General features: G+C 51.1%; 6 protein-coding genes across 6 annotated transcripts; 3 read left to right on the plus strand and 3 right to left on the minus strand.

Moving 5' to 3' along the window:
- Positions 1-100: 100 nt before the first annotated feature.
- atnG-4 (ABC transporter atnG) lies at positions 101-9,059 on the plus strand (the record flags this gene model as incomplete). Its single annotated transcript, XM_036633411.1, has 19 exons — positions 101-344; positions 397-522; positions 581-978; positions 1,036-1,139; positions 1,528-1,732; positions 1,788-2,537; positions 2,592-2,871; positions 2,931-3,164; positions 3,221-4,005; positions 4,063-4,225; positions 4,310-5,283; positions 5,336-5,607; positions 5,670-5,753; positions 5,818-6,417; positions 7,695-7,803; positions 7,870-7,943; positions 8,005-8,291; positions 8,410-8,887; positions 8,957-9,059. The coding sequence occupies 19 exons, from the start codon at positions 101-103 to the stop codon at positions 9,057-9,059; spliced, it is 6,270 nt and encodes a 2,089-aa protein (XP_036502260.1).
- A 119-nt stretch (positions 9,060-9,178) lies between these two features.
- Positions 9,179-9,964, minus strand: CGCS363_v001563 (uncharacterized protein; the record flags this gene model as incomplete). Its single annotated transcript, XM_036633412.1, has 1 exon — positions 9,179-9,964. One exon carries the CDS (start codon positions 9,962-9,964, stop codon positions 9,179-9,181), a length of 786 nt encoding a protein of 261 aa, XP_036502261.1.
- An 804-nt stretch (positions 9,965-10,768) lies between these two features.
- Positions 10,769-11,263, plus strand: CGCS363_v001564 (uncharacterized protein; the record flags this gene model as incomplete). The annotated part of the gene is made up of 1 exon (XM_036633413.1): positions 10,769-11,263. One exon carries the CDS (start codon positions 10,769-10,771, stop codon positions 11,261-11,263), a length of 495 nt encoding a protein of 164 aa, XP_036502266.1.
- A 371-nt stretch (positions 11,264-11,634) lies between these two features.
- Positions 11,635-13,767, minus strand: lox-1 (L-amino-acid oxidase; the record flags this gene model as incomplete). The annotated part of the gene is made up of 2 exons (XM_036633414.1): positions 11,635-13,128; positions 13,192-13,767. The coding sequence occupies 2 exons, from the start codon at positions 13,765-13,767 to the stop codon at positions 11,635-11,637; spliced, it is 2,070 nt and encodes a 689-aa protein (XP_036502267.1).
- Positions 13,768-17,689: 3,922 nt separating this feature from the next.
- CGCS363_v001566 (uncharacterized protein) lies at positions 17,690-18,628 on the minus strand (the record flags this gene model as incomplete). Its single annotated transcript, XM_036633415.1, has 1 exon — positions 17,690-18,628. One exon carries the CDS (start codon positions 18,626-18,628, stop codon positions 17,690-17,692), a length of 939 nt encoding a protein of 312 aa, XP_036502264.1.
- A 4,534-nt stretch (positions 18,629-23,162) lies between these two features.
- On the plus strand, positions 23,163-23,426 carry CGCS363_v001567 (uncharacterized protein; the record flags this gene model as incomplete). Its single annotated transcript, XM_036633416.1, has 1 exon — positions 23,163-23,426. The coding sequence occupies one exon, from the start codon at positions 23,163-23,165 to the stop codon at positions 23,424-23,426; it is 264 nt and encodes an 87-aa protein (XP_036502265.1).
- Positions 23,427-25,770: the final 2,344 nt, after the last annotated feature.

The raw sequence follows: 25,770 nt of genomic DNA on the forward strand, positions 1-25,770 counted from the left end.
GAGACCGCGACACCTCGACCATTTCATGCTGGGATTCCATTCTCTATGGTAGCTGGCGGCGATCCGAACACATTGCTTCTCGTTTGCAACTGACCTCAAGATGGGTGAAATCAACTGCTCTGCTTCTAAGGAGAGACTGCTTTCATCTTCGTTGTCTGGGTATGAGGATGACAACGTGGAACAAGTCCAGAAGCCATGTCGACACCAGTACTTCTGGGCTCTTCTGCTTGGGTTTGGCTTGTCGCTCATGCTAAATCTCGGACTACTCAGTCTTTTGTTCTACAGAGCTGAGCTACCGAATTCGAATCCATCGAGCTCAGCCAAAACTGCCATAGCTCTCTACTGTAAGTCAATTCACGCTGATATACTCTTCTGAGCGTGTCTAATATCTTCTAGCTCCAGCCAATGATGCTGTCGAGTATCATTTGACCAAATTTGCGAGCGCAGTCGAGGGAGGCGAGACAGACTTCCAGGGAAGGCCTTCAGTGAAAACTGATCAAGCTTGGCAGGGTTTGTATGAAAGTGAGCAAAATGGCATCTTGATTTTCTTGAAACCGAGTTGACAAGTCTTTCTACGCAGATATGTTCACGCATATCACGGAAGGAGAGGCGCGAATGCTACCGAACAAGACCGCACCCGAGCTCGAGTCTGAAGGAAGCGGATACCTAGTCGTCCTGAATGTCTTCCACGATCTACATTGCATGGATAACATTCGAAAGGGGCTCTATTACTTCCTCGAACCGCAATGGAACAGCACACATAACCCTTACCTCTTATACGAATCGCCTGAAGCCGCGCTTGAAGATCGTGGTGGCGATCACTTGGGTTTCATGCATCTAGACCATTGCATTGACTCACTCAGGCAGTCAATCCAGTGCACCGGAGATGTTATCCCGAACGTTTTCCAGTACAGCCCAAAATATGGCGATGTTCGGGCTCGCTCTACTGTTGTGCATGAGTGTCGCAATTTCGACAAGGTGAGTGCAGCCGCCCATTCAAACGAATCCACGACTTACACGCAGTTTTATCGACAGATTCAGGAGTGGGCTGCTCAGCACCACGTTCCAGGCCCTTTCAAAGACTTTGGTAAACGCCCCGAGCTCGGAAAGTGTGGCATCGACGACCCGTGGACTTGTTTGTATGAATAGATGAATAGATTTCAGATAGTTCTCCTAGGAAAGCTTATTGTCCCAGCTTTTTGATTCCTATGATTCCTATTAATTAACCCTGAAGTTGCAGTGGAGATCGCAACACTGAACCAATTGAATGTGAAATCTACCAAGACGGCATCACATCCCTGTACCCCTTGCACAATGTGGACCTGGTCTAGACTAACCCAGCTAGGAAGCTGGGATCGCGGGTCCCGCCCCGGCTCAGGCGTGCCCTGCATTTCGTGTTGGTACTTCAGCAAGGGCTGTCAGTGTGTGCTCACGCCACGGCGGGAAATTTGTTTGGTCTTCCTCTCTCTTTCTTTTTTTCTCTCCTGCGCATTCTTGACTGCTGTACTGCGTTGCTGACATCAACAGCCGTGCTGCGATGAACGCGTCGGTGGATTTTGATGCCTTCGGGCCGCAATTGACAGGACAATTCGACTTCACGCTTTATTTTGAACAAGCAATTCTGTCCATCATCCCGTCCGCGCTCTTCTTGGCGATCCTTCCCTGCCGGGTCACATGGCTGTTGCGGAGACATTCGATCCCGCGCAGCGGATGGCTTCTCTTGGCAAAGCTTGTACGTGACATGGCCACAAAGAAGTTGAAGAACCACATCTAAGATCTCCCTCCAGGCTGCGAGCACAGTTCATCTATCCCTCCAAGTGACTCTCTTGGCACTATGGGTACTTCCGACCACAATCAGAACTCCAGCCTCGTTAGCAGCAGCTATTTTAGCCCTGGTCAACTCGATATTTCTCATCGGCTTGATCTATGTGGAGCATGGCCGCTCAACTAGGCCGTCTAAGCTCCTCAGCATCTATTTGTTCATCTCAGCTTTGGTGGACATGGCTCAAGCGAGATCGCTCTTTCTGCAACAGCCCAATACGAGTGGAAGAATTGGAGCTGTGTTTGCAGTGTCTCTGGCCATGAAGCTTCTTCTTGTCTTGCTGGAAGAAATACCAAAGTCAGGTTTGCCGGAGCCTTTATCAAAGGAAGAGATCAGCGGGCCGATCAACAGATCTGTATTCGGCTGGTTGAACCCTTTATTCCTCCGAGGTTCCAGGGGCACGTTACATGTCGGGGATCTCGGAAACATCGATCGCAAGTTTGAATCCGCTCGGCTGCTGTCTAAGCTGAGCTCCTCGTGGGATAGCAGCGACAGATCTTTCAACCATGCCTTGCTCAAATCCACGCTCTCCGCTTTCAGAACGGGTTACCTGGCCCCAATTCTTCCGCGATTGTGCCTGGCAGCTTTCAACTTTTCCCAACCTTTTCTGATTAAGAGGATCATTGAGTTCGTGGGGGGGTCTAGAGACATGCAGTCTGGCGAAGTTGCAGCAGGACTTATTGGAGCTGCTTTGCTGGTTTATTTGGGGCTAGCAGTCAGTGTCCCCGCCCTCTCTCCCATTGTAGCGAGTGGTGTACTAATTTCTTAGATCTCCAAAGGCGTTTACAACCATGCCGTGTACCAACTCACGACCACGCTTCGAGGCGGACTGGTCTCTATTATCTTTAGAAAGTCTCTTGGACTGGACGCCGCAACAGCTAGCCAGGGAAAGGCTGTTACTCTCATGAGCACCGACATTGACGCAATCGCTAGTGGAGTCAAAGATCTACATGAGATTTGGGCTAGCGTGCTCGAGCTAGGCATAGCTGTCTATCTACTGAATTTGCAAATCGGCGCTGCGTGCTTTGTCGTTATGATTCCAGCCGTTGGTAAGTGGTCTTTGTATCTCCCCTATGCCGTTTTGACTCTGTGACTGACAGATCAACAGTGTGCAGCTTTATCACAGAGAGGGCCACTGATGGCATTGGTCCTGCCCGGATGATGTGGAACGAGGGTGTCCAGGAACGCGTTTCCACAACTTCTTCAATGCTTTCTCAGATCAAGGGTATCAAGATGATGGGTCTCACCGACTACTTCGCCACCATGGTGCAGCAACTCAGGGTTGCAGAACTTGACATGTCTAAGAAGTTCAGGATGTTTATCGTGCGGATCATTCTCATCTGTGAGTCCCCGGCTTCGCAAACTCCACCATTCACTCGCATCTGACACTTCCAACAGCGAATCTCTCGGATCAGATGACCCCAGCCGTGGTCGTGACGGCTGCAGTCTTCTGGACTCGGGCGGATGGATTCACCATATCCCAGGCCTTCACATCTCTCGCCATTGTGGCCTTGGTGTCTACACCCCTGGCTAACCTTATTGGCTCTTACCCGACTTTTGTGTCCTCTGTCGCCTGTTTCGGTCGCATCCAAGAATTTCTCGTACAAGACGAGCGCAGACCCGAACAAGTGCAAGACACTGACGCCTCCGAGAGGAAAGCTTCCATGAGCACCACTTCGATCCCCGATACCACGTCGCACACGACCTCAAAACACCGCGCCATAGAAATGAAGGAGATGCATGCGCCACAATCTTCAGAGAAGTCCGGCGCTGCTATCAGTCTCGAGAACGTGAATGTCGGCGTCGAGGGAAAAGACGAGCCAATCCTCCGAGACATCACGCTGTCCGTTCCAAGAGCCAAATACACAGAGGTCACTGGCGTCGTGGGATGTGGAAAGTCCACGTTACTGAAGACCATCCTTGGAGAACTTCCTTTGATCAGTGGTAGCATCCGGTTTGCACAGCTCAACATGTCGGTTGCTTTCTGTGAACAGTCAGCTTGGCTACGGAATATTTCCATCAAGAACAACATCGTTGGCCAAGAGCAATTTGAAGATGAGTGGTACGGACGTGTTCTTTTCGCCTGCGACCTAAAGCAAGATATTTCTAGACTACCAAAGGGAGACGACACGCTTGTTGGTAGCGGAGGCATTACACTCAGCGGTGGGCAGAAGCAAAGAGTTGTAAGTACCGTCAAGTCCTACGTTGAGAACACTGTTCACTGAGAACGCCTTATCTAGGCGCTTGCGAGAGCTGTCTTTGCGAGACGTGCTATCGTCCTTCTAGATGACCCTTTTAGTGCTCTCGACGCTGAGACCCGAACGAAAGTTTTCAGCCGTCTACTTGGTGAGGAGGGTCTTCTGCGGAAAGGCGATACCACTGTCATCCACGCCACCCCCGCCGGTAAGTCGGCTTGCCTGCTCACTGTCGGCAACCACCACCATTGTTGTCATCCCGTGAGCACGTCAACTGACAAGATTCCACTAGGCCCACGAAAGACAACTGCCGACAACGTTATACTTCTCAGTAAGACGGGTTCTGTTGAACAAACAGGACCCTCGATCAATCTTGCCACGGCATTCAAGGACGTCGATGTTGAGCCTCAGCCTGAAGATAGCATTCAACAGGATGAAGATGTAAGAGCGGCGGCCGAGACATCAGAAACCAAGGAAGAAGACGCTACTCAGCGGCAATCGGGCGACTTCTCGCTCTACAAATTCTACCTTCGATCCATAGGCCCAGCCCTAACCATCACATTCATTCTTGCTGCGGCCACGTACATCTTTCTGGGCTTCATGCCAAATATCTGGCTCAGAATTTGGACCGAGCGCGGAACCAACGATGGAAGCCGCGGCGCTTACTTCGGCGCCTATCTGGCATTTTGTATCGGAACCGTCTTGTTCTCGGGACTGGCCATTGGGCTGTTTTTCGTCGTCGTCATCCCCCACTCAGCTACAAGGCTTCACTGGCAACTTCTCGACTCTGTTCTCAAGGCTCCTTTGTGGTTCTTCACAACAGTGGACAGCGGAGTCACTCTGAACCGCTTCAGTCAGGACATGACGCTTGTCGACCAGACTCTACCTACGGCCTTTTTCGAGGTTGTGCTCGACACTCTGGTCGCTATCGCTTCTGCAGCACTTATCGCCTCAGGTGCCCAGTACTTCGCAGCTATCATTCCGTTTTGTGTCTTGCCCTTATACTTCCTGCAAAAGTTCTATCTCAAGACATCGCGGCAGATGCGTCATCTTGATCTCGAGTCAAAGTCCCCTCTTTACACTCACTTTACGGAGACTCTCAATGGTGTCGTGACCATCCGCGCCTTTGGGTGGCAGCAGGAATTCGTCAAAGAGCAACTCCGTCTACTTGACATTTCTCAGAGACCTTACTATCTCCTATTTTGTATCCAAAGATGGCTAGCGATTATATTGGACCTGTTTGTGGCGGTGATTGCCACCGTTCTGGTGAGAATGCCGCTTCTATTCTGCATTGTTTGGGCGTGCTGACTAGTCCCAGGTTGCCTTCGCTGTCAAACTCACCAACACGACAAGCGGTGGTGCGATTGGTCTGTCCATGGTCAGTCTTATGGGCCTAAACTCCAGCTTGTCGAGGTTGATTAGCTCTTGGACGAACTTGGAGACTTCCCTCGGTGCAATCGCCCGGTTGCGTGATTTTGCCCGCGATACTCCTCAAGAAGACGGCGTTGATACCCAGAGTCTGCCTCCAGTCCCTCAAGGGTGGCCGTCTCCTGGTGCAATCGACTTCAAGAGTATAGAGTCTAGATACAAGTATTTCCCCCCATCGCATGCCGTACATTTAGTGAAAGGGGCTGGTGCTAATTATTGCGAAGGACCGATGATGAGAGTATTATCCGCGAACTTTCCCTGAGCATCAAGCCTGGCCAGAAGGTCGGCATATGTGGACGCACAGGAAGGTAAGTCATCTCTCTGTACATAAGTACCGATTACGGGAACCACTACTCACGCTGGCCAACACAGCGGCAAAACCTCTCTGCTTCTCACTCTCCTTCGCCTTCTCGAAACGCCGTCGGGATCCATCCAGGTTGACGATGTCGACCTCTGTTCTCTCTCGCGCAAGGCAATCCGACCACACTTCATCACTCTGCCTCAAGATCCAGTGACCCTTCCTGGGAGCGTTCGAATCAACCTTGACCAGAAGGCATCCTTCGGTGGAGAATCAGGAGACGAAGCACTTGTGGAGGCACTGGAGAAGACGTTTCTTTGGGACGATGTTATCAAGTCTCGCGGCGGATTGGACGCTGACTTCGCTGAGTTGGGTCTGTCCCACGGCCAACAGCAGTTGTTCGCTCTGGCTCGCGCCATCTTGCACAAAGACCAGAGTAAGGTCGTGCTGCTGGATGAAGCAACCAGCAGTGTCGATCACGGAACCGATAAAATGCTTCAAAAGGTACTCAGGGAGGAGCTCGCTAGCCACACCATTCTAGCCGTGGCGCACAGGCTCGACACCATTGAGGACTATGATGTTGTAGTGGTGATGGACAACGGTAGGATCGTAGAGGTAGGCAATCCGAGACAGCTTCGAGAGCAAACCGGATCAGCCTTCCAACGTCTCTATGCGTATTAATCATACCAAAATGTGGGCTGGCTGAAGTTCGTATTGATAGCTGCCTTCAGAGATGACTCACTCGTCTATATGACCACCGTGAGAAGTCTAGCTGTTATGGAAATTCTCATGGCTCTATTCTTAGGACATTTGAAACGGACGAGCTGGGAGTAATACGATAGATAGCACTACAATAGAAAATATTTAGAAGATTGATGTGCAATTGCAATCCATTAGTCGATCGCCGGCGCATGGGGGAGCCGTGGCGGCTATCACTTTACAATGTATGCGCCTTCTTGTGGATCAGGGTTTTGCCAAGTGCTGGCATCGAAGTTGAGGAAGTTCAACTGTAATTATGAAGGAGAATTTTCGTAGATAAGATGCCGAAAGAAATGAAACATTAAGAAGTGGGCTGCCTTTGGATTGGGAAGCTTCGGTGGTGTTGATCTGTTGAGTCATAACCGCAAATTTTCCTCGCCCAGACTCTTGGTGATCGTTTCCAGTTTAATCTTAGCCAGGGGGTACCGGACTCCGGAGCCATTCCGACGCAGCGGACCCGTTCCGAAACTACATCCTTACATAGGACAGTACTACGGCAGCTTTTATCTCTACATCTACCCACTGGCAGATTCCCTGTCGAATCCTACGCAGGCTATGATCGGGAAGTTTTTCTTCCCGGTCAACGAAACGCCATGAAGTGAGTCGGTAGCAATGAGTCACAAAGGTCAATGCTTGGGTTTAAGAAGGCAGTCTTTGGAGAGTTGCCGTAAGATGTGTAGAAGCTGTTCCATCATCGCCACGTTCGCCCAAAAGACTAGAAGATACATACTCCCGTCCTTATACTTCAAATCTTTTTGCATTCCAGCCTCAAGTTTTCAATTCTTTTGCCTCCTACGATCCAACGAATCGCGTAGACTAGAATACGGGAATAATGACGAGCATCAATGGATCGGATTCTCGTAGCCTAACGCATGCCCCTAACGAGTCGGCACCACGCGAGATCTATAACCGACCAGTCGAGAGCTTCCTGAGCAATGTTTCAAGGTTTAAGTTGATTGAGACAACACTTCGCGAGGGAGAGCAATTCGCGAATGCTTTCTTCGATACAGGTTTGTCTTGCCTGCCCCTGATCTTGCTCCCACGTTCTGTCAAGGCCTGCACGGATACAAATTCCCTTCATGGATAGCAGCTAACCAGTTTACCTTAGAAACCAAGATCAAGATGCAAGAGCCCCCGATCGGAACTGCTTGACCAAACGAACGATTCAGAATATTAGCTGACATGAGGACAGAGCCAAGAAGCTTGATGAGTTTGGAGTGGATTACATTGAGCTTACAACTCCGGTCGCATCTCCACAGTCACGCAAGGACTGCGAGCTTATATGCGGACTTGGCCTCAAGGTACGACCCTCCGTACGCTTTTCTCCAAACTTCTTCTTCGTCATTCCTGATTGACACGCTTTTCAGGCCAAGATTCTAGCACACGTGCGATGCCATATGGATGATGTACGAGCGGCCGTAGAGTGCGGTGTTGACGGAGTGTAAGGCAACCCCACAGTCAATTCCCTGTCACTGGCAGCAGAGGTTGATTGTTTGATGCAGCAACATCATGATGGGAACGTCGGCTCTCCTTCGCGAACATTCTCACGGCAAGGATGTTGCCCAAATCATCAAGGCAGCAATCGAAGTCATCGAATACGTCAAGTCCCAGGGCCTCGAGGTCAGATTTTCCACTGAAGACTCTTTCCGATCCAATCTCGTCGACATTCTTTCCGTCTACAAGACCGTGGATAAGATTGGGGTCAATCGCGTAGGAGTTGCGGACACCATTGGTTGCGCCAACCCGCGTCAGGTCTACGATCTGACACAAACCCTTCGAGGGGTTGTCTGTGAGTCATCGCCCCCAAACACCGCTCCCAAACACCAGCTTCCTCAAAACAGCAACAACAAAAGAAAAGGAACGTCAAATATGACACAGAATTTTCTGACTTTTCAATACCTAACCAGCATGCGACATCGATACCCATTTCCACGATGACACCGGCTGCGCTACCGCGAACGCGTACACTGCCCTCGAGGCAGGCGCCACCCACATCGACGTCACAGTGCTCGGCATCGGCGAGCGCAACGGCATCACACCCCTCGGTGGCTTCATGGCGCGCATGATTGTCCAGAACCGTGAATACGTCACTAGCAAGTACAAGTTGTACATGATCAAGGAGCTGGAAGACATGGTCGCAGAAGCTGTGCAGATCAACACGCCCTTCAACAACCCCATCACTGGGTTCTGTGCATTTACGCACAAGTCTGGCTACCACGCCAAGGGGGTCTTGAGCCATCCGAGCAACTACGAGATCATCAATCCCGCAGACTTTGGGATGACGCGATACGTCCACTTCAAGTCAAGACTGACGGGCTGGCACGCAGTCAAGACCCGCGTAAGCCAGCTTAGCCTGGACATGCCGGACGATCAAGTCAGAATTGTGTAAGTGCTTATTGAATAAGAACTCGGCTGGTTGAGTCTCTCAGCAGGCTTACTGACATCACATTCCAGAACCGAGAAGATCAAGACGCTGGCTGACATTCGCCCATTGGCTATCGAGGATGTGGACTCTATCATTCGAAGTCTCCATGCAGGTGAATCGCATGACCAATAGTTATCGCAGGGTCTGGCTTGGATTGATACATCTATAGAGATATCATGATTGAGATTAAAGCAATGATCTGCTCTCAGTCTTCCATAGATGTATGGTCAGCATCCCCCTGCTGTAGGAGCTCACTGAGCGGGGTCGACCGCCTTGTAAGTAGAGTCGACGGAAACCTCATCAAACCAGATTTGCCGGAATGCCTGGCTTCCAACCATCTTATTATCGTCGTGCCAACTATTAGCGTACAAGCCCACACGGAATGCGAACTTGCTGTTATCGTTGCTAATCGTTGTAGCAACATCGTACTTCTCAAGCACCTTGGCTCCATCGAACCAGATCTTGTAGAAGCCCGTGTTGTCGCTATTCCATCGTGCCTGAATGATGACCGTGTGCCATGCTCCAGCGGAGACGGTGGCAAGGTTGCCAAACTCAGAAAAGTTGCGGACGCAGTTTGGACTGGTGTATTGTCCGCTGACGATGCGTGTTGTGAGTTGATTGCCCTTGAGCCAGAGCATGGACGAGGGCATCCAGTCGTCATCGCCGCAACCCGCGCCGGGACGATTGGCAATGAACTGAGCGATGTTGTAAGACTGCGTCCCTTCGAAAGACCAGCTCTCCGACAAGCGAAAAGCGAAGCCGTAGAAGCGCTCGTCGCCACGAGTGTAGCCGTCCGAGACGTCTACCTCGGAGTGGTATCGGCCGGTATAAGACGCGTCGTAGGTTTGTGTCATTTTGAGGGCTGTGGTACCTTTGTATACTATGTTGGTGACTTGTTGAACTGTCCCATCATGCTCTGCGCGAGAGGCGTCCCAGTTGCCAGGCAGAGTGCCGGGGTTGTAGAAAGGGTATGTGGCTTGGACAGCGAAGGGCAGAAGGGCCAAAGCACTGGCAGCGAGAGACTTGGGAGTGATCATGATGGAAAGAATGATTTTGCTTTAGGGTTAATCAGGATGTCTTACGAAGTGGCCTAGATGGTGCTTTATATGTTCATTTAGCGTCTGACTTCGGAAGACATCGAGACAGTTGAGCCCATCAGAGAAGGACAAAGATCCATGTACTACGGTATTTTGCCCGAGGACTCGAGACCACCAATTTCGTCATTGAGTACCAGTCTTACTGAATGTTCCATTTCATCGGAAAGGTTCGTCAACTCGAAGACAGTTTCAGGCTTTCTATCAAGCGCCGGTACCTGTGTCGCCAGTTGAGCCTGCCATGCATGGTGCATGCACTGAATGTGTATGGGCTATTATTCAGCCATCTTACTTGCATCAGTCAATGAAAGGAAATCAAGTGTCATGAGACTTCATTTGGTCAAGCATGGCGCAAGAAAATTCGATAGTGCTACTGTATTTGACTCACGTCATTGGACAGGGAACGCTGATAATTGTTCGTGATTGCTACCCGTCCAAATCAGGCAGGTCAATACCCGTGCATAGGCTACTCGACCTCCATACGAGACATGCTGCTGTCCTAGACTTCAGCTGGGCTGCATGTCTCCGCCTGCTGCAACGCCACGCCGGTCAGCAACAAAGACTATCTTCTCCGGACAGGATTCCGGAAGTGGGACCGGCCACGGCACCGAGTGGAACCCGGGGAAGGAGATGTATATGCGGGGTCTACGTCAGGATTACATAAGCCATCAAATATTTTCGCGGCAGCAGACTCATCACTCACTCAGAAATACATCTAACCAGCCGGCGACATCAAGACTCACCAGCATGTCATCCGCGAACACGAAAACGGCCCCGGCCGCTCTGGCTCTTCCCCCGAACGTATCAATATTTACGCCGAAGGATGCAATCGCGACAAAGGACCTTCTGAACGGCAAGGTCTTCACCCGCCTTACTATCACGGACAAGACACAACCGGCACAAATCTCGGCGGCGCTGAAGAATGCAAAAATCAGCGAAACCTTCTGCCTCACCCACCAGAACGTCATCTTGATTTTTGATCAGGATCAAGATACCCACCATGAGCATTTCCGGGTCGTATGCTTGGCTCTGAGAGATGCGGACATCGGATTGAGCGTTTCTGGATGCATTCACGACGCTCCGGAGGTCTTGCAGGCTGGGTTTCAACTGGACACGCTAAACTCGGGCTCAATCCTGGTCATTGATTTGATGCATGACGACGACGATGATGATGATTCGGACGATGAAGAGGCCAGCCTCGCTGCCTTGATGAACGGAGAGTCTGGCACGACGACATCTTGAGGCGTGCGCTATCGACAACAGCCCTGGCTACAGTTTTACGGAAATGATTATCAAGAGTGGAAGCAGTTGTCAGGCCGCCAACCGGAATGACGGGATTTTCTACGACGAGGCGGTGGTCTTGACTTTTCAATGACCTCCGAGGGGGTTTGTGTATTCATAATTCACCTTTCACGCAAATAATCACAAATCATCCAACATTTTCTTAGTGCTTTTGCTAAGCAGGAACTCGTTATGGCCTGAGTCTTAAAGACTGGTGTAAAAGAGGCCTATAGGTCACCAGGCTGCTCATTGACTCTCGAATTTCATATTCCCTCAACTCAATGCGATAAAAGAGGAAATTCCTTTCACCTGTCAATATCCTTACTCCCAGTCTAGACTTCAATAAATCGCGCCATCCAGGTATTAGTAATTTGCTTGGCTTCGTCTACTAGACCCATATCTAGAAGCAATTGAACGGTTCCCCTGAGAGCACTCTCGAGGGCACTGAAAGTCCAGGTGTGCGTGAAAGTAGCTGCTTCGCCGATAAACACAGTGTTGAACTGCGTTTGGTAGAAAGCGGGAAGGTAAAGATCTTGCTGCGAGAAGATCTGCATGGTGAAGGCTCCTGCATGGTGTTCATCCTGTTCCCAGCAGTGCCGAGCGGAAATGCCCGTCCAGTTCTCCTCAACGACATCGCCGTGGACTTGGATAAGAGCCCGTTTGATGTAGGCAAGGTGCTCCTGTTCAGACATGGAGCAAGCGACGGTAGCCTCGTAGTCCGAGAGGTACGATGCTAGCATAGTGCCTGGTCCAGTCGCGTTCAGGTCCCACGAAGGGTAGCACATCTGGCCTAGTTGTGGCTTAGTGAGACGGGTGCAGCCGCCAAAAATGGGCTTTTCGAGATGTTCCCAGAACCGAGTCTTGAACTGAAGAGCAACCTTGACAGCATTACCGAACAGGGTTCGATCAACAGCGCGCTTCAGAAGGCTTGAGTAGGGGGGCAGATCCCAGAACTTTAACAAGTTAAGTGGGACACTGTTCATTACGTAGTCGAAGGTCTCGACTTCTTCAAGGGTCTCGAAAGGCTCGGCTCCAGTGGGTTTCCAGGCGACAGACACAGTCTTGTTTTCGTTGTAGTGCAGACCATTAACCTTGGCCCCGTACTGGATTCTGCCCTTCATCAGAGGCTCAAAAGCGGCTGGCAATCTACTAAGCCCGCCCTTGACAGTAACCCACTTGGTGGCGAGAAAGTAAACGGTTTCGTATTCCCACATGGGCCAGTAGATGTGGGATGGTGAAACCTCATCAGTGGTGTTGAGGTCCGTTTTGATGACGTCCCGCAGGTAGGAGACTTCCGAATAATCGAACATGCCGTCTTCCTTAGCTTGCTTATAAGCCGCGAAAATGTTGGTGGCGTACATCCGAATGCGTTCGGCGTCGAGCCCCTTGAACTTGTCTAGAGCAGCAATGGCCTCGGCAGCAGCAGTGGCGTTACTATAGACGGTAGGGTTCGCGTAGGCCGGGTCAGTTGCCACCTCAGTCTTTCCGGGGAACGTCCCATCAGGACGTCGAAACGGAGAATCGACAGGGGTGTTAGGAGAGCTTTGGATCCAATCCCAAAACTTGACTTGCACCGATTCATTGCCAGCGTTGAGCTCGTTGAGTACGTCAGCCAGCTGGAAAACGATGCGTTGATCGTTGAACGGGAAGGTCTCGTTGGTCTCGGAGTCTGTGATCTCGACCGGGAAACGCATAGGCCCAAGCTCGTGATATTGACCTTCCTCGGGGGAGGTACCGTTGAGATAGACAGTCCTGAAGCGGCCGCCGAGACGCTCAGATGACTCCAATATTTTCCAATTGTGAATACCAACAGAGTCCAGGAGTAGCTATGATCCAAACAGGTCAGTCCATGCACCCAAAAATCAAGGGAGCCGGCAACTTAGACTTACAGACGACATCAGTCCAGACATACCGGCACCGAGAATACCGAACGACTTGTTCTTTGTCGCGGCGACAAATGCCTCATCAGGCTGCTTCTGCTCCAGGTAGGCCACGCCGTTGAACCACATGCTGTCGTCTCCTCCCACGTCTGCAAACGACCGTTTGGCGCTTCGTCGAGCCATGCGCTTGGTGACTGGAAGATCCTCAGATTGCCCCACTAGCTCACCATTGAGGAACGCACGAAGACACCCGCCATCCGTGTCGGTAGGTGTCAACCAGACAAACTTGGTTGGCCGCCTATCCTCATGGTCCATGTGGCGCGCAGCTAGAGGATGGTCACCGACATGAGTTGTGCCGAGACGCTGCTTCGCGTCCGAGACGACGGCAGCACCGTCGCATAAGTCGTAGGTGATCGTGAGTTCACCATCTGCACTGCCGCCATACTCAATAATGACGTTATGAGCACTTCCTGGGCTGACCTCCGAAGGGGACAGGAACGTCACAGAAGGCTGGTCCAGCGGCTTTGCCTCTGCTAAAGAACCCAAACCTCCCAGGAGGGGAAGCAAGTGAATCGAGGACCGCATGGTTGACTCCTACAGGCGATGGGCTGCACAAAGAGTAAGACATTATGAACGTGACAGAGACTCCCTTATAGAGGGGTGTATCGTCCGCGTAGAGTGGTTTTCGGAAAATGGCTCAATCAGAGCGTAATCCGGCTTGGTTCCAATGCCAAGGAAAGTTTACCGATATCGCCTATCCGGACGTTCGTCATGGCCAGGAAACAGGCTGCTTCAATCCAGCATGTGTCATGGACATGACCACTCGAGCAACAATGTGGGCTACTCCATACCCGATAAGACCGCATCACACCCCATGCAAACATCATCGGCAGAGTAGCGATGTTCTTGTTTGTCGGTGAAGAAAAAAGCGTTCAGGTTTCCGTCCGGATCATGGGTCTAGATGTTGCCAAGAAGCTAAAGAGAGATGAGGATCGGTTGATAAGGCAGCGTGCAGCAAAAATGGAGATAAGAGCTGCAATTGATAGGTTTTTTTCCGTGCAGATAAGAAAGACGTGATAGGTAGGTAAACAAATAGCCGACGCCAAGCAAGAAAAGAAGAGATCCTTGTCGTTTCCCCGCATTGGCAAGACGTTCAGAAATGATGGCGGTTGAGCCTCTGTGATGTGGTTAGTTGTTTCAAGCAGGAGAAAAATGCGAAGTTCACTTCATGGTGGGGTGGGTCATGATGGTCGCAATCCTGAACTTCCGGCTTGCCCTTTGCTGTGTTGCGTCCTTCAGGCATTGGTTTGGCCTCCTAAAGCTGACTTCTACGAGTTGGAGCCAAACTGGTATAACGCCTCGGGCCCAAAGACCGTCTAAGTAGTCAGGTAGTTGTTTGTCGAACGTGAGGAGATTGGAAGTGTTGAAGGGTATCTGGTTCACGGTGAGGACTTACCTACCTCACTTTCAGTTGCTGGACTGGATCCATTCAACCCATGGAAGCATGCGATAAAGACATCAAAGGTTTCGATCGTCTGCGGGAAGGATATTGAGGAAAACTTGAGTATCTTCGCCAGTCTTCCCACTTCTTCGTATCAACTATTAGGCTTTCTATATGTTGCAAGTTCTCGGTGATAACACATAGGGTTGATTTCGGTGTACCGCTCTCCGGCCGGTCCGTTGTACGCCACTTCTCACTATACTGGGAGACGTCGTTGGGCAATCTGAAGTCTTCTCGCCGGACCGATGGCGATCAATCGAATCGACATCCGGAAAGAGTTCCTTTGCAGCTGCTTCTAGATCATGTCGAGGAATCGTTTGACCAATAACTTCCTTGGTGAAAGCCTCGATTTTCACCTCGGGGATATCAAGTAACGAGGCATCAGATGCTTCGATCTTGATCGTTCTGTTGGTGCTACTGCAAGCCAGCTGTGCAAGTCGCTCCTTCTCCTTGCGACTCTTCAGAGTTTCGGTGAAAATGTATTCCGTATTAGCGCTGATCAATCGTCGATTCGCCTTGGCCAAAGACTCCATAGCAGCTTCATACTTTGTGCGAAAGGGGATGAAGCGTTTCTCTGCTTTGCTGAAAAGCATGTCGGACTTCTCTTTGCGCTTCCTGACCCTTTCGCATTGCTTATACAACTTTCCCCCTGGCGTCTTGGCCTCGTCGAAGTCCAGATAGACGCCCAAGTGAATCTCGTTCCTGTCGCGCGTGTCTTTCACCGAATAAAATTTTGCCATCTCTTCGAAATGTTTGGGCTTCATCTCATCGAGGCGTCGCTGCATTTTGTCTTTCTCTGCAATGGCGACATCAACCTCTTCAGCGAGGTCATAGAGGAACTCGTTGACGACCCAGTGTGCGGTTCCCGCGAGTTTGCTGCAGGCGTCGCATGCGACTCTGGTCATTGTTCGCATATCATCCATCTAATTTCTTAGCATTGATTTGGAACTCCGGCTTATTTGGCTTACATCAAACCCAGTCGCGTCAGATTATGGTGTATGGACGTCGTGGAGGAAGTTAAGTCGGTGAATTGCGAGGTGGGAGCAGTGGACGCGTCGCGTTCACTGCCGGGGCAGGTCGTTCAGCGCGTTCAAGTGGCGCTAGGATGTACCCGCCTACCTCAAGCATCTGTAGGCCGTCATTGATCTTGAACCACCAAATCCTTGGTGCTCACGATGAATGACTTGTCTCAAAGAGAGACATAAAATTGTATTTCATCTGAAGTTTTCTTGAGAAAATGCCCTGGCGCCGGTGAACTCGTTCGTTGAATAGCTCAGAGTGAAAATCATAGATGAACTTTTGTTGACCGGCACACACTACTAAGACGGTGTTGTCTGCAAGGCATTTCACAGCAGCAAATTTGGCATTATGAATGATAGGCTATGTTATTCGTTGCGACCAGTTTCTTATAAACTCATGAAATCACTCCTCGTATCAAAATCATGTTCGAATCTCCGTACATATTTTGATAAACTTGATGTCGCCAGGTTTCACAAGCGCACAACCCACAGTTCACTCCTGGGTGCTTCTGATGAGTTTGAGACTGACGCGAAGTCTCAAATTTCCCATCCTTCAATAGCCATTTCCTTCGTTTGCACCTTTGTTACCTCCTTTATCCTTCCTCAGCAGTTCCTTGGCCTCCGCACACTCCTCCTCGCAGTCTTGCGGTACCGTCTCCTCCAAGTACTCAACCTCTGAGCTCTTGACCATGCGCTCACTCACGCTCGCTGCTTCAAGTTTCTCCACGTCTGGTTCGCCCCCATTCCCTTCCGGCTGTTGCATCTGCCACTTCAGGATGTTGACCGCCGATCGGAAGTAGGGCTGGTGCCTAGCTGCGATACTCCTCGTCCTGCTGGACCGCAAAGGCCCGATGGCAACGACTGACGGCTGAGTCAACGGCTGAGATGATGGCTCACTGACCAACGAAGGAGTTCCATTAATCCCTTCAACGACGAGATGGGGCATCTCAGATAGTGAGCACGACACTGACATGGCCTCCACCTGCTCAGTCTGGCTCGAAGTGGATGCGAATTCTGGCGGCGGCGTCCGGTAGTCTTCACACACGCACGCGTCCCAATCTCCGACTGGTAGCACACGATGCTGTTCCGCCTCGCGTTTAAATATCGACGCGGCATTAGATAGACGGACCGTTGAACGCGAAAGGTAACGATGGGTTTTGTTGGCTTCCTCATCGATTTCAGCCTTGTCTAGCCAGGCCGTTTTCACTCGACGCTGGGCCCTCTCCAGACGTTCCTCGCATGCCTGCAGGCAGACGATAATTTGTTTGAGAGCCACTTCAGCTGCGTCTCGCTCGGCTCTTAAATCTGCCAGCTGGGCATTGTGTGCCACGGAAATCGAGTGCGCCCTCTCCGAGTTGATCTCAGCAGTCCATTTCTCCTCTTTCGCGCGATGGAGATCCTCGAGGGCGGAGTGGTATTTGGTGCTCTGTAGGCTACGGTTGTTGACATTTGTGACATACGAGGCGATTGTTACAGCGTCCATCTTGGCGGATGAAGTTTTGTAAGGGATCAGTGAGATGTGAAGGCGCGTACCCTAGTTGAGGATGAGAAAGAGCAATGGCTTCCCAAACGCGAAGACGAGATGTGCAGCACTTTTTATGGGGCACAGTCTTGGCTGGAGACTGAAGCTGGATTCTCTAAGGGGGCGGGCGTGATGTGGAATGTCGTGCCTCCTTACATGTAGGGAGGACATTGCGAACGCGTGGCGGTGGCTGGAATACCACCCAGATCTCTGCAGTGCTGATATGCTACACCAATAAATTGAGACAGCGATCGAGAAAGATTGTAGTTTTTTGTATTCCCCGATTTCATGATATGCCGATTATGTTGCAGTTGGACGCCCAATTCAGAATCACTCATGTGTCTGAATAATGGTGTCTTTGACTCGACGGTTGTTCGTATCACCTCCACGTTCCGAAGAGAATAAACTGACTTATTTCAGATTATCGGGATTCATTCTCATGAACCATCTCCGAACCGACGACTCCTAAGTCGAGCCCTCCGCTGGCAACCAGCCATTCCGCTCTGCTTCCTCCCTCGACATGACCTGCATTATCCCCCACTTCGTGTCAATCAACTCGGAAGGTTTGACTGCCTGTCTAGGCCCATATCCAAACATATTCAATAAGTCATTCTTGTGAGCTTCGTTGAATGCCCGGCGATCGTCGCGATTTGATGTTGCCATGAACCTTGCCCATATCTCTTCCGGATCCTGTCTAACAAGGTAGGTTTTGTGCCCGACGTCAATGACGGTGTCGTCATTCAGCTTAGAAACTTTGACTTCCACTGGACCCTGAGATTCGCTTTCCCCAGTCGATTCCACAGGCGGCTCAACCCTTGGGGGCAAATCCTTCTTGGTCGGATAGGGGTGATGCCTCTTCACCCTCTTCTGACTCCGATTTGGACCGGCCGCAATAAGGCTCGGAAGCGCCCTCTCCCCGACGTCTGCAGACACATTGCGTGCCCTGTCGCCAAACTCGTGGATGCTCCCCTTCTCCCAGTTGATGACCGGACGCGGTCCCTTCTCCAACATCCCGGCGTTTTGCTTCGCGTCGTGCATCACCTCTGCAGCACCCCAGTATTCCTCGCTCGCTGGCCACACCATCCGTTCTGCAATCTCATACCGCTGCTTGAGCTGTTTGACCTTCTCCTGCGCGCGCTTTTGTCGGTGTCCCGCCAGTTCCAGGACCTTGCGAGCGGCCTCCATCTCAAGCTCGGCGCGGTAGACTTCCTCTCGGGCGTCCCTTAGGTCTGTCAAGATACCGTCGCGCAAGTCCAGGGTATCATCAGAGGCGACCTTGAATCTCATAGTTCGATCAGTCCAGCGCTCTGCTTCGGTGAGGGCGCATGCGTGACTCGTGCCCGGCGCGTGGTCGGCGTGAATTTCCGGGTGGTTGCATGGTGCTGTTGACGACAGCTGGCTCATCTTGAGTTTGACGGCAATGGCTCGAAAAGTCCTTCTCAGGGTTCCTTCGAATTCGGATGGAAAAAGCGAGATAGAGTAGACTGGTGGACTAGAATTTCGCAGGTGAAAATGAGCAGTGACGTTGACTAGGGGCGAAGTTATGGCGCGTAAATTAGTGCACCCCGCCCTATCAACGCGACGCGTCTATTCTACTCAGCTAGCACAAACGACCACGACGACACGACGACACGACGACACGACGACACGACGACACGACTCCGCCGAAACGCCAACGTCACCTTTCTCTTCTTGTGGCTGACATGTTGGCCGATTGGGTGCATGAGTCGCTAAATCTATAGTTTTTGCAAGTCATCTGTGTTCAATTTCTTTCAAAATCTTTCTTCGAGCAGCACGTGGAGTCAGCAATGGATGCTTCCAGAGGTGATATTTCACTGATAGCCAGCTCCTTCCGTTTTTTTCCGTAAACTCAACTCCGCCGCCCCTGTGCACTGTTGGCAGAGTCCATTTGTAAAACGGGACCATACCTAGTAAGCTCCCGTCTCTCCCCACTGGGGACCGAGTGTGACGAGGCTCAAGCTTCGGTGATGACGTCCTCTTTATCCATCGCGGAGCCCGTTCCCTCGTTAGCATTTAGATTGAACATCTCCTGAGAAGCAGCAGCAGTGAATAAATTCCAAGCGGCAGTTGGAGGTAAACATTTGTGTGTGCCGCACTTCATTGCACCGTACTCTACCAGCCTAGATAAAAGTGACTATCCGACGACTTCTTCATGAGTCAACCTTGACACAATTTCCAAATTCCAAAAGCATTTGAGTAACAACTACATAGCCTCCCACAGGGACAGCTCCATAAATCGCCGCCGCCAAAATGGTGTCTGTCAGACTGCCAAAGCCGGCATCATCTTCGTGGGCGGCCGTGGGTAGCTGATGTACGTTGGGTGACTTGTTGCCGAATCGTCTCAAGGCTTGGCCGAGGATAAGTCCCACTGCCAACCCAAAAATCAACCACATCATGGTCCAGACCCGCTGGAACAGCGCACTTTCGCCGGGTTGAAAGCCTGACAGGCCGCCAACGACAGTAAAAGGAACTGCGAAGACAACAAACCATGACGACCCCAGAAGGCTTTTAAAAAGTCTCCAATACCAGGAAAGTATGGCCCGAACCGAGGGATTCCGGCGCTGCTCGTTGACGAAGGGCTTGAACTCAGTTTTGTACAGTTGTCTGAGCTGGTCGATATTGTTTTTCGTGCTCTGGAATGAGTTATCGACACGGCGGAACTCCCACTTAAACAACGCGAGCATCAAAGACGAGAGAGCCATCTCTGGTTTCCGTGACTTCCAGTCTCCCGTTGTTGAGTCCCTTTCGAGTCTCGAGAAAGTTTTGCTGAGTTTCCGAAGTATCTCTAGCTGAATACCTGCCGCACCCATATTGTCGCTGTGCTCCTGTCCGCGACATTTGTCAAGGTCCTCAGACAACCAGGTCTCATGGTCCTCATGTAACACGCCCACAGTGCCGTCAACTTTCCACTGACTTAGCTCTGATGTCTGAGAATTCTTATTTTCACGTTCGCGAGCCTTTTCTAATTCTCGTAGTGCATGAGACCTGACGACATAAATTTTGTCATATTGTGGGCATAGCGCGTTACCCAACAGATTGACAAAAGACATCCACGCATAGGGTACCACTGTCAATCCAAAAGCGGCGTAACCGTAGCGTTCAATTTGATCGCCACGCGTGCGGTACAGCGTTGAGACGGCAAAGATCAACTGAATAATGGAAGCGAGTGCACCGACCAAGTTGTAGTTGCAGGATAACGTAGGGTTCGATCCAGAGGGTGGCGGCCGTATACAGCGTAGTATCATGTCTTTCAGGCGTCGGTAAAATGGCCGAGTGTCTTTAGACACGTGTTCCCCCTTGAAAGTGGCATCTCGTCGGACTTGCATTAAGTAATATCCCTTGGGAAGTTCACACACTCCGTGAATATTGGTGCTCAGCAGCACTGTGCTCACTGTCATTCCATTAGCGTTGCTCTTGAATTTAGCATGCGCGCTATAGCTCACAAGACTCCAGGCCATTCAATATGCGTTCGAACTTATGCAGTGGTGTACTTTCTTGTGGCTGTTTCTCAGGGTCGTCTTGGTGCTGAGAAGTTTGAGCTGTTGTAGAGGCCGGCAACGGAGCTATGTCTTCTGACGCGGATGGCTGATCTGGGCTGGAGTTGCTGTCCCGAACTACTGCATATAAAGCGCCTGCACGAGCTGCGGTCCGTAATTCGGTGGGTGCAAGCTTAGCACGACTGTGTATAGCCTTCATGCCATTCCAAATACCGGTGCCTGGAAGCAGGACAGCACCTATCATGGTCATCACAGTGACGAAGGTGCTCTGTCCTGGTCGCGTGGTAATTGTGGCAGCGTGGGCGATGTAGTTGCCAAGATAAAAGACGACCACATCTGTCCACTTCGTCTTCTGACATAGGAGTTTACAGTCATCCTTGTAGAAGAAGCCCTGTACATTGGGGCAGTTGTTGGTGCTATTACCCGGATTTTGAGCTTGCACTACGTCGATAGCCAGCGCAAAAGCTATAAGGGGAAACAACATCTTGTCGGAGATAAGTGATGAGTGCTAGGTAGTAAGTAAGGCTGCGAGCCTGCGATAAGCGTGGTAGAGGTCCCAAGGTTGCCAAATAGATGAAGGTAGAGAGGAAATCTGACATACATAAGCACTCTTGTTGGAAATATTGTTGGAACACCGCCCCATGCGACCGCAGCCTGATGTGAGGTGGCTGCCTGCGAAAGAAACCCCTCCACATTTTCTAAGCCATTCATTTGACCAACGACATGCAGGGGCTTTCAGCTCTCATCAACCGAGACAATCTCACCGCATCCAATGGGCGGGCTTGCACCAACACATTTGACAGCCTTATCGGCTTATTATATCTGTGAATAACCGACGAGTGATTGGAGGAGAACCGGTGCAGGATGAGACAAGGGCGACAAATCTAACGATAATAAGAATGTAAGAAAAGTCAGCATTCGTGTAGGTTTGGTGGTTTGGGAGCTATCTACCAGCGAAGATTGGCAGAGCCACTCATTGTATCGGGTCACCTATCGGATGGACTATTTTCGACTAAATTGCGTGGGCTCGTAAATATTTCCGCTGCCGTTACAGCTCTCTTGATGTTTGTTCGCTGTCGTGGAACCTTCCTCCTCTGAATCTGCAATATTTGATGCGTGTTGTAGAATTATAACTCACGATTGGTCCACGTCACTCCAGATCATGCAAATGTTGCCCATTGTGTGCCACAGTTGGGCACAACATGGGGAGCATCAAGAAATGAGCTAATCCCGAATGAGATCTCCGCCCTGCAGGAAAATGGAAGAGGATTCTCATATCTAGCAGTGAAATGCAGGCACTGGAATCAAAAGTTCCGCACTTCAGCACAGGGACAGACGTGAGCCTTCCAGATGTTGACATCTGTTGTGGAGAGAAGAGCAGACACCTAGTAAGTGTTGTAGGCCCCTCGATCGAGATGACGTTGCTGCTCCACTTAGCTAAGAGATGGATAGTAAGTGAATAAATCTAATCTCCCACCAGCAGTGACCAATTATGTGTTTCCTACCAAGAGAAGAAAATAGAAGAGATGTGCCACATCTGAAGCAGTATTTCACTGAACCCTCTCTCGATTCGCATTGCTCTGAGCATCTCGGCATTACCAAAGTGGAATCTAAGCGCCGAGGCATCTAGGATTTACAATTTTGCTCAGAATCATAAGGTATTAACATATGCGAAGAAGAAAAGTTAGAAGGGAAGAAAGATAAGGTATCAAGATATTTACCTAACTTGAATGAAGAAAAGGATATGTCTTTCGCTCCCCGAAAATCGCAGATGCTGCCTGTGAAGCGGTGGCACTTTGGTCAAGCGGCATCTTAGGAGGTAACAGTACTTCATCCTTAATCTCTTCGCAATACGAAAGCCCTCGGGGTATCCGAAGCAGCTTCGCACTTTATCTTTTCGCAATTCGCATTGCGAACCTACGCTGACTCGTAAAGTCCATATCGCGATGCGGCTCTATCACTGTCGGATAGCTTAAATCCTCGGCGAGTTTAACCCCTCTCAAAAGCCAAGCAATCCATGACGACCCGAACAGGAAGGTGCTTCCAGCCAACGCGGGGAAACCATTGTTCCCCCAACGACAAATGGCCAGAGTCTACCAGAAAGATGGTTTGTTTCGTGCAGGGATGCGCCGTCCTCCGCCAGCAGAGTTTCCCTCAATCCGTACACATTTCTTGATACACTCGTGGAAACTCTATACGGCGACAAGTACGACGCACTTTAACCGTATCTCTCTTTTCGCGCAGTTCCCATTTTTCCCCTTCTTTTACCCCACAATCAACTCCACCACAGAAACGAGATAACGAAAACGAGACATCTACTCTCTGCTTCAATCGCGACCTCAGGTGAAGGGAGATAGAGAGCAAGAAAGGAGACATCGTTCGTCGCGCGCACCACCGCCGTGGTTGCTTGCCGCCGCATCATGGACACGGCGGAAGTGTCCGCCGGGCTCAGCACGGGAGCCCAGGCTGGCATAGGCATCGGGGTCGGCGTCGTGGTCATCGCGCTCGCGACGACTGCGTATGTTCGCCGGCGGAGGGCGAAGAGCAGGCGGAGCAACACCGTCGTTCGGAGGGACGAGGAGGAGGAGGGGGATGAGTATGCGGAGATGGGGACTATGAAGGGCGAGAGGCCGGTTATTTGCGAGGGCGGGACGTGCAGCAAAGTGAGAATGGTTGCGGCGTGAGGCTGCGTGGCGAAGAATGCGATTTCTTCACGGATCGGCGATGGGGTATTCACCGTAAGTGCTCTTTACCCTCATGTCCTCGGCGCGATTCGCAGTCTAATAACCGGCACAGGTGATTTCTCCGGGGGCAGGATGGAGTTTCTGGTTCTACAGAGGTTTAGTCGCCTTGGGGCGCTCACTCACGAATCTTACTGGGTCTTTGGGCTTGTTGCCACTTTGTAGAGGCGTTCAGGAGCAGATGGAGCGTCGGGACAGTGGTTTGGGAAGAGGTTTCTTCGTCAGCTAATGAGCGTGTCCTATCTGGCTATATGTCCGGTCCACGTGTGATGGTGATGAGGCTCATGCCGACTTGGGTCATCTGACTCGCGAGTATCAAACACCAATCGGTATCCCACACCATGCGAAGGAGTTGAACGATTGCATCGATGACTTCGCAAGTGACCGTTTCTCACTCGCGCGCACCGAGGAAAACTGGCTCGATTTTGTTCAGTTTCATACATGAATTGTCATTATCTGCACAGGCTTGGTCTGGGTGAAAATTGTGGTCATGAGCTTCTTGAGGGAATCATGAAGAGCCAGCTATGCCGTAGCTTGCATCTCTTCGCAATTACCCATATATAGAGGGGAATTGTTGGTCAGGAGATTTGCATCACGGGAAGAAAGCTATGGCCCCAGTGAGCAGAGAGGTTTCATTTGTAAGGGGAGGAGAGTTTTCACGAACGGCAGCCTAAAAGCGATCGAGACGAAGCTGCATCTGAGCGCGTAATTGAAGTGAACGCTGAAGGATGGAATCAATCTTGTTTCGACAGGCCAAAATCGCCAGGCTTCAGGAATATTAAGTGGTTGGTTTTATTCCAAGCTGATGCTTCCTTCCTGGTCAGGGTGACATCGTGGGATAGATGAGACAGGAAGGTTACGTGCTCGCAGGACCCAACAAAACCAACATGAACGAGGATTAAATCTGGATGGCTGAAATACTACATCGCCGATTGTGTGGACAGGGATAGGAATCTCACCCGGCGGATTGCGGAATAGCCTCTTGGCCTGGCCTGGTGGTGCAACGCTTGTCGATGCAGGCTCCCAGGCAACCATTGTTGGTGGCAGGTTGTGCCGATGGTGATGACGTCGCCTGAAAAAAAAAAAGCTCGGGCAGAATTCTAATGGCTGGCAGCCACGGCGATTGGTACCCGTCCGTTCTATCAAATATTCCGACCCAGAAGCTTATTAGCGTCGTGCGGCCTCAGCCGTGCCGGGTTTTTGCTGGGCGAGGACGAGCAAAGGAGGGAAAGCTGCGGAGATCAAACTGGATTTCGACGGGGTCGGTTACGAAGATTTCCGGCGGGAGTCCTGGGGGGGGAAGAGGAGCATGGGCCAGATGTTATGGGGCCTCTGTATGTTTATTTCCTTCCATTGATGCTTCCATGACGAGGGAACAATCGCCCAGACATCGACATCGCAGGACAATGACTCAACAAACAGAGGGAGAAGCTGATGCGAGACATCTCGCAGATGGAAGAAGAAAGGAGGCGGGCCAATGCCAATGAAGAGATGCGGACAATAATGCAGCTTGAGCAAGGTTTCGGGAGCGTCACCACGGTGAAGAGAGGCGCTGCTGCATCTCACCGCTGGGACTTTGGGGCAGCACGCGCCCACTTGGAAACGGGGCGGGACAGGGGGAGGAAACATGGGATGGGAGAGAGCCGAGATGAGGCAGATCGGATTCCTGCTCTGGGGGCCCGGTCTTTTATCGAGTTGGTTGAGTTGATTGGGACTCTGAGACTCTGGAAAGAAAGAACCTTGGACTCCATCTAGCTGCAGGAGAGAATCCTGAAAGGCTGTGTTGTTGCAGCGAATGCCATGCTGTGTGCCATGCCGTGCCCTGTCCTGCCATGCGAGCCACTCGTCTCGTGGGCCGGCTGAATGACTTGCAGACGGGCTTTTGACGAGGCGGCGCAGCCATTGGACCATTGCGCTGAAGTAGACGAGGAGACGCCGATGGCCCAGTCAACGAGGTTGGGCCAATGTAAACAAACCGATGCGCGGGTCCGCTCTGCCTCGGGCTTTATTCTGGACTACTGCGGGTGACTGAGTTGGTTTGTTTGTCTGAGTGTTTGCATAGGGTTTGCGATCGTCTGCACTCGATCGAGTAGAGCAGAAAATCACCCAAAAGCCGCATCAACTGCATGAAGAAGTGATAGATGTTGGAATGCAACACCCCCATTGCTGAACCAAGATGCGGCCATGGGGGAGACCATGAATCTCATTTCGCGTGAAGCAGAGTGACGAGTGGCTGGGTTCACTGAGTCCTAGGTAACCGAATTGACGAGGTGCGAGGGAGGGAGGA

The sequence above is a fragment of the Colletotrichum siamense genome (genome assembly GCF_013390195.1).
Source record: "Colletotrichum siamense strain Cg363 chromosome Unknown KSG_Cg363_contig01, whole genome shotgun sequence".
NCBI lineage: Eukaryota > Fungi > Ascomycota > Sordariomycetes > Glomerellales > Glomerellaceae > Colletotrichum > Colletotrichum siamense.